General features: G+C 47.9%; 5 protein-coding genes across 5 annotated transcripts; 3 read left to right on the top strand and 2 right to left on the bottom strand.

Annotated features, from left to right (window-relative positions):
- The first annotated feature begins 26 nt into the window (after positions 1-26).
- Positions 27-2,292, top strand: LY89DRAFT_682974 (DUF1671-domain-containing protein). The gene is made up of 8 exons (XM_018214610.1): positions 27-338; positions 397-864; positions 914-1,169; positions 1,218-1,429; positions 1,507-1,538; positions 1,589-1,749; positions 1,804-2,008; positions 2,058-2,292. Exons 1-8 carry the CDS (start codon positions 270-272, stop codon positions 2,101-2,103), a joined length of 1,449 nt encoding a protein of 482 aa, XP_018074552.1. The 5' UTR covers positions 27-269; the 3' UTR covers positions 2,104-2,292.
- Positions 2,293-2,362: 70 nt separating this feature from the next.
- LY89DRAFT_612377 (Pkinase-domain-containing protein) lies at positions 2,363-4,744 on the bottom strand. The gene is made up of 3 exons (XM_018210615.1): positions 3,750-4,744; positions 3,509-3,700; positions 2,363-3,461 (listed from the first exon to the last, which is right to left on the bottom strand). The coding sequence occupies exons 1-3, from the start codon at positions 4,478-4,480 to the stop codon at positions 2,621-2,623; spliced, it is 1,764 nt and encodes a 587-aa protein (XP_018074553.1). The 5' UTR covers positions 4,481-4,744; the 3' UTR covers positions 2,363-2,620.
- A 240-nt stretch (positions 4,745-4,984) lies between these two features.
- On the top strand, positions 4,985-5,251 carry LY89DRAFT_731425 (uncharacterized protein; the record flags this gene model as incomplete). The annotated part of the gene is made up of 3 exons (XM_018219570.1): positions 4,985-5,077; positions 5,136-5,160; positions 5,211-5,251. 3 exons carry the CDS (start codon positions 4,985-4,987, stop codon positions 5,249-5,251), a joined length of 159 nt encoding a protein of 52 aa, XP_018074554.1.
- Positions 5,252-5,402: 151 nt separating this feature from the next.
- LY89DRAFT_705939 (uncharacterized protein) lies at positions 5,403-11,868 on the bottom strand. The gene is made up of 20 exons (XM_018217488.1): positions 11,077-11,868; positions 10,641-10,991; positions 10,459-10,593; positions 10,340-10,406; positions 10,160-10,291; positions 9,178-10,109; positions 8,973-9,129; positions 8,579-8,911; positions 8,439-8,521; positions 8,259-8,393; positions 7,978-8,210; positions 7,807-7,930; positions 7,712-7,757; positions 7,512-7,662; positions 7,315-7,463; positions 7,128-7,262; positions 6,270-6,630; positions 6,010-6,214; positions 5,700-5,954; positions 5,403-5,652 (listed from the first exon to the last, which is right to left on the bottom strand). The coding sequence occupies exons 1-20, from the start codon at positions 11,767-11,769 to the stop codon at positions 5,455-5,457; spliced, it is 4,875 nt and encodes a 1,624-aa protein (XP_018074555.1). The 5' UTR covers positions 11,770-11,868; the 3' UTR covers positions 5,403-5,454.
- Positions 11,869-11,924: 56 nt separating this feature from the next.
- Positions 11,925-13,597, top strand: LY89DRAFT_473833 (putative nucleosome assembly protein). The gene is made up of 5 exons (XM_018207790.1): positions 11,925-12,120; positions 12,188-12,267; positions 12,330-13,031; positions 13,079-13,398; positions 13,453-13,597. The coding sequence occupies exons 1-5, from the start codon at positions 12,080-12,082 to the stop codon at positions 13,501-13,503; spliced, it is 1,194 nt and encodes a 397-aa protein (XP_018074556.1). The 5' UTR covers positions 11,925-12,079; the 3' UTR covers positions 13,504-13,597.
- Positions 13,598-13,985: the final 388 nt, after the last annotated feature.

Below are 13,985 nucleotides of genomic sequence, written 5' to 3' on the forward strand. Positions count from 1 at the left end.
ACATTCGCATTACTTCCTACTGCCACGCCAGCTCAACGTTAACTTGTGCCACAAACCGCACGCAAACTTGTCCTACTTGACGTACCGTACAGTGAATTCCATATCGAGACACCGGTTATTTGGAGGATAAGTGTAGATGACTATCGACTCGCGTTCACGGCCGTGGAATGAAGCACCGCATACCGCCGCATTGGTAGTACGACGCGCATCAAACAAGGCTGAGCATTCGACACATTCCAGACCGCGAGTGCAGAACCCTGCGCGCAACGATGGAGGATCCAGAGCAAATCACTTGCCCATTCTGTGGCTTCAGAGCAGAAGGAGACTACCAAATTATGGTACGCCAGCTCCGACCCCTCGACACCTCTGAATGCCCCCAACTGATAGTATCCTCAGCTCCACATGGAGACCTTACACCCAGAGAACGGAGAGTCTCCTTTCGTGGCCAAGGAAAACGCGAGTATTGCAGCACTGGTTTCACTTCAAGATGAAGAGGATGTGCAATACGTTAATTGTCCTGTGGATGGTTGTGGCGAAGCTCTCCTATTGACGGAGCTCGATAACCATATCGAGATGCACGAAGAGGAACAGAGCCATAGTCCAGGCGAATCCGACGAGTCAAGCCGTTCACCGAAAAGGCTGAAGATTGAGCCTCGAGTTGAAGCATCTTTTGACACCAAATTATCGTATGCCCTCCGAAATTTGGACGAGGATGACGGACATTTGGCCCACGAAAAGTCTTCACATGATGTTCAGACGGCAGCAAAGAATACCTGGAAGAGCATCCTGAAGATGCCCGATTCTGCCTCAAAAGCCGAAAGTAAAGTCGTACCAATAGCCAACAGCAGCAAGAAACGTCTGGGTGTAAGTCTTCTTGTATTTCCCTCGGATCACGTGGAGCTTACTCTTCCAGAAATCCGAAATTGGTCCCCATGCACACGAAAAGCAGATGCCGGCATGGTTAGTAAAACTACTAGAAGAGGACGGTGCTTTGAAGATGGGTAATAGGCTGGACAGCGGTGGTAAAATTCGAAGAGTCCAATATTCCCCCAATCAAACTGCCGGCATCGTCCCTGTCCTGGCACAACTTCTCGAACAAAATGAGACTACCTCATACGCATATCTATGTGATCCAGCTGTTAAGCATGTCTCAAAATTGAGAAGAGAAGGTGATTGTCTTTGGTTTTTCCTTTGAAAACCTCTGCTAATGTTACGAGGCGGATTCTGCGGTTATCGAAATATCCAAGTGCTGTGTTCCTACATCATAGGCACCAGGTCTCAGGGCCACGACTCGTTCGGTGACAAGGTACCAACTATATTCGACATTCAAGAATACATCGAATCTGCCTGGGATATTGGCATCAATTCTCAGGGTCGTATCGAGACTGGGGGAATTCGTGGCACAAGGAAGTACATCGGCACACCTGATGTAAGGACAACAACAACGTGTGCTTTATAGCACCAAAAACCTCTTCGAATTAGGACAAATTGCTAACTCGAAATTAGGCTCAAGCAATGTTCTGTGTCTTAGGTATAGCGTAAGTTTTTCACCCTTGCATCGCTTCGAATATACTTAAAAAGTTATTAGATGCAGTGCCCAAGCATTCAAACCAAAGAAGGGAAGCAACTCTCAGCCGGGATCCGAACTTCTCTTCACCGCCATCGAAAACTACTTCATAAACGGCTGTACAGATTACGACCCTAAAGTCCGGCGTACATCTTTGCCGCCGATCTACTTCCAGCATCCCGGTAAGACTCCCTTAACTATTCATAACTCTGCCAAGGTTACTTATACTTGCAAAGGTCACTCAATGACGATCGTTGGTTTTGAGAAGCAGAAAGATGGCTCAAGGAATATCATCGTCTTTGATCCTATGTTTCACGATGCTGCCGATGTCACCAAGCTCATTGGAACCGAGTTCACTCACAGGTATCCTGGGGATTTACTGAAGGCTTATCGACGTGGCGTAAAGTATTTGAGAAGATACGGCGAGTTTGAGATACTCAAGTAAGTCTCTCAAATTAGTGGTACGGATGACTTATTGACTTGACCGTAGATTGACCCCTCCAAAGAATCAGCAAAGCGGCGAAGAGCGTGGATAAAGACCAGAAAGATCAGCATAGATTGGCGTTTTGCAAAGGAGCTTTGTGAAGCATGTCATATTAGCGCATTAGTAGCATTTCAGCGGGGGCCGGTGAAGAATGCATGACTTGGGGTTTTGGTGCATTCAATGGAGTTGGTTTGCGGTGGATAGCAATGTATAACATGAGCAGTCATCGCAAAATCCAGACAAAGTATCTTAAGAAAGGCCGAGCCATTTCGTTTTTGGAGTGATCACATTGAAAAACAAAGAACGCATTGATCAGTAGCAAGTATATGATATTGCATCATCCTCTCATTCGAACTCGATTTCTTTCCAGTCTCAGAATCGCCAAGGCAGACGATGATATAGAATCCGATCTATCAACCATGCCAGTCCTCGAACGCCTTGCAGAACGACACAATGAAGCCAAAACGCCACACCATTACAAAGCCTATTCGTAGACCCGGCCTGATGATTGATCACCTTTCTCAAACTCCTCGAAGCAAACCAGACCAAGCCCAAGAAAGCACAATCAATTATCTGCGGTAAATATCTCGCTCCTGATCCACTCGCGGTAGCGGATCTCGCTCCCTAGGTCTGTCCCCCCTGTCGCGATCAGGAAGAGGACTTCGACTGCGGCTGCGAGTCCTCTTACTTCGACGATCATCGTAATCTAATCGATCACGATCATGTCTGGGACGATCATCACGATCGTCCCTGGGTCGTCGGTCTCGAGGTCGTTCATCTCTGTCTCGCGGTCCTCTGTCATCTCTTCTGCCGCCGTCCGGACCGTAGCTTGGAATATATGTGTCAACGTTAGGTCCTCCCGGTCTACTCCTGGGTGGGCCACGGTCAAGATCACGAGATCGAGATCTGTAGTTCTCTGGCCGTTCGCCCCGAGGGCCGTCGTAGTTGTATTCTGCCGGAGGAGGTCGAGGCGGAAGTCGGGTATCCGGTCGCTCGTCCCTGCCTCGAGCCCATGCTGGTCTTCGCTCACCTGGAGGTGGTGGTGGGGGGACACCATTCCGATGGTCACCGTGTGGATAGCGAGAGCCGTTCGGGTGTCGATGGCCATTATGACTATCTCCATTGACATAATGACCATTGCCGGTCGGCTCGCCTCCCCAACCACCTGCTGCAGCAGGTCCCATGCCAACTGTCCCACCTTTTGGAGCTGGGGGAGGAGCAGCCTTCTGACTCTTGAACTTTCTCCGGTCTAGCTCATGGGAGTCTTCGAAGGTTGGAAGATCTCCTGGCTTGGCGGGAAGTGGTGAATCGCGGAAATATGGGTGCTCAAGTGCATCGATTGCGTTGATACGTTTTCTCCAATCCAATTTAAGAAGTTCGGCGAGTAGAGAAATAGCACCAGAGCCGTATCTGCAATGTCAGCATTTACAAGAGCATGAGATTATGATTAAACTCACTGTCGAAAGCGCTGGGACAAAGTAGACGGATGTGGCGAGAAGTTCATGCTCTCAGCCCCGGGCAACGATCTCCAGCCTGGCATAGTCTCATCCGTGGGCGTGCCGACGAGGTCGAAAATGATTTTGAGCTGGTTTAAATCGCTATCTCCAGAAAGAATGGGCTTGCCGATGAGCATTTCTCCAAAGACACAGCTAGTAGCAGTCAGTAAAGGGCAGCTCTGGAAGCGAGAAGAACACCAACCCAACACCCCAGAGATCAATGGCAGTTGTGTACTTCCGCAACAGCAGCAATAACTCAGGTGGTCGATACCATCGTGTAACGACCAGTGTAGTATAGTCTCTGCGTGCCTCACCTCCTCCTTGCCCTGGCTTTGGAGGGTTTTCATCGTAATGTCGAGCGAGACCAAAATCTGCGATTTGTAGAATCCCCTTGTTGTTAATGAGTAGATTGGCTGCCTTCATATCTCTATGTAGGATCTGGTTTGCATGTAGATATCGGAGACCTTCCAAGAGTTGAAGCAGATAACATTTAATATGCGATTCTTGCAGCTTAACTGTTGGATTTTCGAGAAGTCCAGAGAGATCGTGGTCCATGTATGGAGTTACCATGTACATGATAGCACGTTTTCTTTTGTCGGTCGGCTTTGTGTGATGTTCAACGGCCATTTCCTCCAGCTTCAAAACGTTGGGATGCGATAAGAGCTTCAGAAGCTTGATCTCGCGCAACGCGGTGATTGGGAAGCCATCCTTCTCGTTGTGCATGAGGATCTTCTTCAGCGCGACGATGGCACCCGTCTTTCTAGACTTTGCACGATGAACTTCGCCAAACGTTCCCTCTCCAAGCTTGCCTAGAATATCGTAATCGTTGATGCTCGAGCATCCTTGGAAGGTATTTGCAGGTCGCGCATGTTCCTTAGCAAAGGCAATCAGAGATACGCCATTGCTGTGCGGACTCATCTGCGGAGTCGCCATCGGTTCGAGAAATCCTCTGTCGAGCGAGGTGCAATCGATGAGAGTCGAAGAGCTTGATCGGTGCTGTTGAAGGAGAGCGCGCAAAGATTGCGATAGACGATAGATGATTGACGGAGGGTTTTGGAAGGGAGGTATCTGGTCGTAGAAGGAGGAAGTCTGGAGAAATAAAATCCTTCATTAGTGGGGTTTTGACATGCTCAAGACCAGAGCCCTAAGCATTGTGTTGTAAATCGGATCGGTAACGATACAAGACAATAGTAATGGCCGCCGTTGAGCATTCACCTTCGCAAATCGTTCCTAGCTTGACGTGTTTGGCGGATCGGAGAAATGTTTTTCCCTTCGGCCCAAGCTTGAGCCTCTCAGAACCTCTGCGACATTGAACCTTCGAAGACGAAATCCAGTTTGTTAACAGCACACTTGGCAGCAACTCCGCTGTCAATTTCCGTAGGCGCTCCCCAAGTGATCCGCCTTCCTTTCTCTATATCTAATTATCGGCATAGAAACATGGCTGCCCCGAAACATTCGATTCAGATACCCCCAGTCCGACCTTTATATCGCATTGCAGCCACGGGCCTTGGAGCAAGCATGTGGTTCTTCGTGAGTATTGGCATATCGAATTGATTGCATATTGTCTAAATACTAACTTCCATCGCAGTTGATGTATCGCGCGAAGAAAGATGGTACGACTGACCTGTTTCCACTTGCTCGATGCCTCCTGACAATTTAGCAGGCCCCGCGTTGTTAGGTTGGAAGCATCCTTGGGATCATTGAATTACGAATTCCTGAGGACGAGGTAAATGGATATGCTAGCGGAGACTCGGACGTTCACAACTACAGGCATGGCCAGACGGTTCTCGATTGAAAGGAGTGGTTCGCTTTAGAGACTAGGGCACTGTACATATACTAAGAAGGAGCAATGAATCCAGAGCCCATCGAGTTTGAGGTACTATCTATGATCTAGTGTTCTAAGTGTTCTAATTAGAGGCGGGCTTCTCAAATAAGTAATGAGATACGCCCCAAGTATCACCACCCTCATACGCAAACAGCTCGGCACACGCCATGTAGAAGATCTGCCATCTATAGTACCACATGGCCGTATCTTTCTCACCATAGGTCTCGGTGAGATGTGGCCAAATTTCCTTTTTGCTGCCACACATTTTTGATAGCCAGTCCTGTGCCAATGATGAGTGAGTGTAAGGAGTGGGGCATGGGGACGTACCTCGCAGGTCTTGGCATAGTGCTTGCCTGAAACCCACCATTGGGTCTCTAGCTTCAGATCTCGCTGGAAGTAAAGTAGAAGATCCGCTGAAAGCATTGTCCCTCCAGAAAAGAAGTGTGTGCTCATCCAGCCGTCTTCAAAATCATATGGCGAGGTCTTGTGACTGAAGATATGGACAAAGAGCTTCCCAGAAGGTTTCAGGGCTCTTGAGATTTTAGCCATAAGAAGTTCGTAGTTTTTCATGTGCTCGAAAAGCTAGAAAGATCAATACCTAGTCGCAAGACAAACCAGTATGCGCATGGAGACTTACCTCGATCGAGACTACCCTGTCAAAACTGTCCTTCTCAAACTCATAATCAACGATATTGCCGGTGATGACAGTTAAATTGGTGAGACCCTTTTCTTTAGCCTTGGAATCAATATATATCTTCTGCGTCCTTGAATTCGAGAATGCTGTGACCTTGGAGTTTGGAAGAACCTCAGCAAAGTACAGAGCTCCAGATCCCCAACCACAACTAAACTTGGTTTAGCAATGGTTAGAGCACGAAGTAAGCCTGAACTTAAACTCACCCGAGATCTAATATACTCATGCCATCCTTCAATTGTGCTTTCTCCACGTAGGTCTCCAACATCGCAATTTCAGCCTGGGCAAGAGTCTCGCTACCTTTCGGGTATAGGCAGCTGGAATACTTCATTCTAGGTCCAAGGCAAGCTTGAAGGACCCCCGTGCCGACTTCATAATGTTGCTCGTTCGCCGTTGCTGTCTCAATGGCAATGGGACGGGTGCGGAGAAGCTCGACGTATTTCATCTTACGCTTGTATGACTCTTCAAGAGAAGTACTTTTGATGATCTCAATACGGTCTCGGAGCTGGCGCCGAATCCCAATGCGGATCACAGCATGGGGAAGGTAGCCCCCATCGAGTATCCAATCTGGAACCATTAGTTATTGTTCGTGACAATGGATTATGAATTCTACCATAATTCATGATCACAGTTCCGAAAGTTTTCTCGATGTGAATAACCACTGAGCAATTAGAAAAGGACGATCGAGAGAACGTGATGGATGAGTGAAGTGTCTTGATTGTTTGAAGTTTGAGACCAAAGCGCGGTGTATCATCATAGCCTCGACCTATCGCTTACCGTACTAAAACCACGACAACCTCAAAATATTGCATCTACGTCATTCTCTCAACGTTCACTTTACAGTAATATTCGGGTATCTAAACGTGATATACGTTGTCTATTGTATTCTACACATATATACAAAGAAAGCTATTGGAAAGCCTTCATCTCCTCCAAGACGAGCTTATAGGTTTTTCTCTTCTTCGGCGTTCTCATAATTGCAGTCTTCAGGATGCCTAGATACTTCGCCAGCCGTGGAAACATATAATTCTCCATTGTCCAAGCGAGAGCGATGTACCCGGCACCAAGGACTAGAATGAAGGTTTTGAAATCCCAGCTCATCGGCGTCAATTGCATGAATCTCGCGAATGACTCTGAGGGGTCAAAGAGCATGTAGGAGGTGAAGAGCAGAGCCACAACAATGGTGACAACAAAAGGCACTGTAGAAAATCAGCGGAAATTCATAACATTTTTGTCAAATATAGGGCTTACAGTTGTGTGCCATGGATTGACGGAATGGTGGTCCAACGCTCAATACTATTCCCGAGAGGATGTATTCAAAACAGGATACCAGAAACAATGTGGTGTTTTGGGAATTCGTGATATTCGACTTTTCTCTATCAAGGTGAGGTGGTATGTACCTGAAAATGTCAGTAAGGATGCGAAAGACGAGCTATCTCGCAACAAACCAAGATTGCTTTTGAACAGCTTCGAAACCAACCGCCTGGATCAATATGCAGATGGCAATTTGTCCAAGTAAGGGGGTCAACACTTTTCTCGATACCAAGTTGGCAGTTGGTCGTTTGCGGCACAAAACAGGGAATGGTCCAGTCCACCCCACTGTTTCGATGTAAGTGTCGAGCAATTTGGGAGCATTGAGACTACTCACTGAAGATGGCAATAGGAAGGATCAAGAGAAGGTCAATGAAAAGGAACTGTTATTATTAGTGACTAACTTGAGCTATATTTTCACAGCAAGCTTACTTGGAAATCGCCTAGATTCGATGCAGATGCGTAGAGGAAGCTCACAGATGTGAACTGTATAGCCGAGTAGAGACTCATGTACTTGAAGCAGCTGAAACTTGTGACCAATGCAGCTCTACCTTCCCTGCACTATTTATTAATAATTTGAAAGCATGGAGAAGGAGCTCTTACCGTATTACTTCCGGCACACATGTAATGTCGAACACACGACTCGTGAAAGGCGCAGCGACAGACGCTTCAGCTTCTGAAAGAGAGATTCCAACGTCCGCTGCTTTGAGGGCACCGCAGTCGTTGGCGCCATCCCCGCAGAATCCACAACAGTAGTCGATGCTTTGCAGTTTCTCGACTAGTTCATGTTTCTCATCTGGAGACATGCGAGCAAAGACTTGTCCGCAAACAAGCATCTGAAACTGTAAGTATATAGACTTTAGAAAGGTAGTGAGGATACGAACCCTTTGCAATACTTCGGGAGGAGCAAAGTCAATAATCCAGCGAAACACATCGCCACTGACTGCCAAGGAATAATTTCGCAAGTTCGAGATGTCATATGGTAGAGACGCATCTCCTTCCGCTGGTGGAGGTAACGGCTACGAAAGTCAGTCATGGAAGTTGGACAAAAGCGGGCACCCTACCGTAAGAGTGTGCTCATCCAGGGTGAAAATGTTGTTATCTATACTTTCCCATACTATGCGTGCTTTGGGATCTTGACAGTCGCCTGCAGATTACAGGTCAGCCGAAAAAGCAGTATAGCATCGGTACGATTGGAACTTACCTTCAGCAAAATGGGGCACAAAGCAATGTGCGGATTTATCGATCAAATTGCATTCGCGTGCAACGCTGATAGCTGTGAGGATGTTGTCACCAGTGCACATAACCTTTCTGATTTCGGCTTGGGAGAGCTCGTCGAGTACACCTGCTGTACTGGATTTCAATTTGTTCTCGAAAATGATGAACCCAATGAAGTCCAGCCCTGATTCTGCCTCATCTCGTTTCATCTTTTGGACCTTAACCCAGTTCATTTTGGCGATATGTTTGGTGGCACAAGCAATAACTCGGAAGCCCCTATGTGTGTAGTAGGCGAGAAGCTCTTCGTAGTCAACGGGAACTGTATCATTTCAGTCAGCAGGCGGCAATAAAATTTGACACGCATAACGGATCAGACTTACAGCTCCCTACTCTGCATATATCTTTCATGCATTCAGGTGCGCCTTTGACGTAAACATCACAGCCTGGGGAACCGAAATTCCTAACAATCACACTTGCTCTCCGTAATTGGGATACAAACTCGAATGTCTTCAGGACACCAAGCTCGATAGGAGATCTCTGTATGTTATGTTAGCAAGCTCAAGGTTTATCAGGAAGCGGACTCACGCCTGAACCTTGCGCGGTGTCGTTGTCGTCCAGGTCGTATTCCATACCAGCAGGAGGACGTGCAATAGACGGAGAGAGGTCACCCTGTTCCTCTTCCTCAATGTCGGCACCTCCCTGCTCGCCTTCCTCAAATGACCAGCCTGTAAAAGCGAACATTTTCACATCCAGCGGATCCCCAACAAGCTCGCCATCCACGACACGCAAGGAATGGCAAGTGGCCATCGTGTACAGTGCTGCTTTGTGAGCGTCATATTCAATTGTGGGATCTCGCTCGTAAGCTGCCCCTGGTAGGAGAGACAACGCATCTGGTAGAATCTCACTGAAACGATTCGAAGGTCGTTGTGCCACCCGGAGTCCAAGCACGTCTAAGCCATCCTCAGTGAGAGTTCCGGTCTTGTCGAAGCAAATGATGTCAAGCTTGCCACCAACATTGACCCGTTGGGGACTAATACAGAATATTTGTTTCTTTCTCAGCCGAGACAATGCAAAATTCGTCCCAATAGTCAGCGTCGCTGGAAGGGCTGGAGGAACAACAATTGTGATCAAGTCAAGTGCCCTGACGATGATCAAATGCCATGCTAGTCTCAAGCGGACGAAGTTGATGAATGAAGCCACGAAACCCAACATGGCGACGCCTCCCATAACGGAGATGTACCGAAAGGAGTCTCTGTAGAATTTGAAGCCAGAGGGCTTCGGGAAGAGCATGGACCGAACAAGTGCACCCTTGGTGGTATTGAAGCCAGTTCGTACCGCCATAGCAAGTGCCACAGCCTCGTCATCTTTATCGTCCTGAGGTCGTCTCGCACGAATGATCTTAGTACCACAGAAAAGGAAATGTCTAGCAAGCTCGGGTGCTATTGACGAGGCGGCAAGATTCAAAGCACGAAGTGATTCATCGTTCGCAGGAACTTTAGATACGGGCACAGATTCGCCTACAATGATGAGTTTAATTCTTGCGTGTAGCCATTAGGTTAGAACTCACCAGTAAGCATACTCTCGTTCACGATGCAATCGCCAGCCAGCAATATGCTGTCACACGGAAATTGTGTCAAAGCAGGGTCCGTGACTTCATACACGTCTCCAGGAACGAGTTCACTCGAAGGAACATAACGCCCTATGAGTATGAGCTATTGAAGTGAGAGTAGCTAAGTGAGATGCTTACAGAAAGAGTTTCGCAGCACTCGCACGTCGCATTCGAACCTTGATATCTCTCGAAGTCTTTTCATTGTCTAGGAGGAAACTTAGGAACTTTGCAGATCACTATTATAGAAACGTACTCACAGATCGTGTTTCTAGTAAGGTTGTGGTGATGCTGACGACTGAGATCAGGAAAATGCAGGCGGCGTAGTAGTAATACTCATCCAGAGACCAGAGGACTAGACTGGCAACTTGAAAAACATAGAATGGATGGAATGCCTAATTGTGTGAGCAGGGTATTATAGGCGATGGAATAAACTACAGACCTCGTCAACGAGTAGTTGCGGGATCGTCTTCTGTTTGATATCAATCAGATTCTTGCCAAACACTAGTTCTCGGTTCTCCTTTTCATCCCCATCAATACCCGCTCTTATACTCTTCACGTCAGTCCAGGCAGGATCTTTCCAGCTGTTGCTCAGCATAAATCTGTCCTTCAGAGGATGGAAAGCAAATCGCATGTAGCGATAATCTAGAATCTTAAGGTCCTCAAGTACAGGATCGTCATCCTCATCGTAGGACATGATATAACGCTTTTCAGAAGTTCCAAATACAGTGGATAGAGAGCGTCCATATTCTTTGGATTCCACCTCCTGGGTTACGAACTCTCCCCATTGATTCTACGACAGTTAATCACCAGTATCATATAATGGACAGACTTCTAGAAAGTCTAGAGAGCGCCACTAGGCATCTAATGGAACATACCTCAATGACAACCCATGAACAGTTTCGCAATGGACATGGAACTCCGATGATATTCACCTGCCAACGAGGTACCCAACGGAAGAGAAGATATCCCAACCCCAGAGTGAAAATGCAAATTGTCGCGTACATCGCAAATCCCACAGCCGATGTTCGGAATCCTGCAACAACAATTGTGAGATCTTCTGTAACAATGTATATCTTCTGGCTGGTACGGTGTCCACGCCCCAGAGTACTGCCGTCTGTCCTTGCACTGTCACTTCTGAGCAACCGATCATGAACAGAACCTCGAGAAACTCCAGATGAACTTCTTCGCATAGTAGATAGTTCTCCGGCTTCCAGATCTGTGGATTCATCCCCTTCAAAATTCAACTCGGACTCATCATCCAAGATAGCACTATCGTCCTCAGAGGGTGGGAGGGGTTCATCCTCGTCCTCCTGGTAGTATGTAAAGCTGGTGGTGGAATCGGCTCTGCCGCGTCGATGGGCAAAAGAGGAGACGCTCGTAGGGACACTTTCGCCCATTGGGCCCGCAAACATCTCGTCTTGCGCCATTTCCACCTCGTCCAGGAAGCTTGAGGTCGACATATTGGAGTCCCTCCTGTATAAGGGCCCGGTATGTCCATTTGCAGCGCCATTGCTCCGCGACCTGTTCCGCCGTGCACCCACAATGGGCATCCCGTTGGATTCGTCCATTCCTGTGCAGAGACTGACACGCTCTGTCCGCGTGCAGATTGAAAGGAAGCTCTACGTTGCGTCTTGCATTGCAGATTTCCTTTGGGGAGGCTCGAAAAGTGGGTCGGTAAAGTTGCTTGACTAGTGCACCACCTTCAAAAAATCCCACTACGTTGAGGCGCGCCTAAGGTATCCTCCCTCAATCTCAACTTTCTTTGCCGCTTTTCAACCTCTTCCTCCTGGCCATCGTCGCGAACGATTGAAGCCGCAGTCTCCAGAAAATACATTGCACCCGCTTCCCCTCTGCGTCTACTCAACGACCACCGTCACGATGTCTGAAATTCCAAGAAAACAAAATTCCCAAACCGCTCCGTAAGCCCCCAATACCTAACCCCACAATCAACAAAATATGTGATAACTAATATTTCATCGTGCGCAGTACTCCGCAAAATACTCCCATGAACAATGCTCCCATATCCTCCCACGCTCAGCAACCTGGCGTCGGAACGATCAAGGAAGGTGAATACTTCAATATTGCCCCTCACCGAAATTCGCGGCAAGTCACTAAATTTTTGTACCAGAGGAGTTCGACCGTGCTGCCGCTGCATCCATCTTCGCCCAAAACCCCAAGCTCGTCCAGATGATTCAAGGCAAACTCGGATCTCTCGTTGGCCGATCCTCAGGCTATGTCGAGTCCCTCCCCGCACCTGTTCGTCGTCGCGTCGCGGGTCTCAAGGGCGTGCAAAAGGAACACTCGAAATTAGAGGCTGAGTTTCAGGAGGAGGTTCTGGAGTTGGAGAAGAAGTACTTCGCCAAGTTCACACCGTTATATCAAAAGCGAGCCAAGATCGTTAATGGTGCAGCTGAACCCACTGCTGAGGAAATCAAATCTGGAGAGGAGGACGAGGAGCAAGATGAGGCGGAGCCCGCAGAAAAGTCAGAAGAGCCATCTGATGTCAAGGGTATCCCTGAGTTCTGGCTTTCTGCTATGAAGAATCAGGTCTCTCTGGCCGAGATGATTACCGACAGAGATGAGGCTGCCCTCAAGGATCTTACCGACGTCCGCATGGAGTATCTCGATAAGCCTGGATTCCGACTGATCTTCGAGTTTGCTGAGAACGAATTCTTCGCAAACAAGACAATCACAAAGACCTACTTCTATCAGAACGAGAGTGGTTACGGTGGAGACTTTATCTACGATCATGCTGAAGGTGACAAGATTGAGTGGAAGAGTGGCAAGGATCTGACCGTCCGGATCGAGAGCAAGAAGCAACGAAACAAGAGTAAGTGTCTGTTACCTAAGCGAGAACATGTCTAATTCCCATTCTAGACACCAAGCAGACTCGGGTTGTAAAGAAGACTGTCCCAACCGAATCGTTCTTCAACTTCTTCTCGCCTCCTAAGGCTCCCACGGATGAGGATGACGACGATGCTGCATCTGATATTGAAGAACGCCTTGAGCTTGATTATCAATTGGGTGAGGATATCAAGGAGAAGCTCATCCCCCGTGCCATTGATTGGTTCACTGGCGAGGCTTTGCAATTTGAGGAGTTGGACGATGACATGGAGGAGGGTGACTTTGAGGACGAAGATGATGAGGAAGACGATGCCAGCGAGGACCATGATGACGAGGATGAATCTGATGAGGATGTTAGTAGCTCTTCCTACAGCACTGTGTCTGCTCCTATGCTAATCAATTTCTAGGATGATGCGGCGAAACCTAAGCAGGAGGCTGCTGAGTGCAAGCAAAGCTAAACCTTCAGTCAAACCCATGTCCGAACATTCAGACCTTCCCGGCCAGTCACTCTTTGACCCGTCGAGCCACATCGAGTCCGCGTTTACACGTGGAAATACTTTGGCGCATAAATCCTTTGGGGTAACAACGCATCGGTTTTTTCTACATGCATGAAGGAAAGCTTTTTTCTCTACTAGACTAGTCTAATCAGCTCTCGAGGCATGCTCTGCTTTCGTAGTTGTCCTGCATCACTTTTTTCTTGCAAATATCGGGGGCGTTCTCCGTAGATGTCAAATTGAAAAGTTGTGCAAAAAAACTCGTCGTGTCACATGCATGTGAATGATTGGCGGGGTTGTACCTGCAACATCCTGAGAGTCGACCACAGCTGTAGGGCACATACCAGAGTTCCGTAACCATGACAGTATCCTATCACGCCTATTGGAAACACTCACTCACTACCTAGGTTATCCCCTGGCACATTAAAATCTTACGTTTCTGATTC

The sequence above is a fragment of the Mollisia scopiformis genome, assembly GCF_001500285.1.
Source record: "Mollisia scopiformis unplaced genomic scaffold LY89scaffold_7, whole genome shotgun sequence".
Lineage (NCBI taxonomy): Eukaryota > Fungi > Ascomycota > Leotiomycetes > Helotiales > Mollisiaceae > Mollisia > Mollisia scopiformis.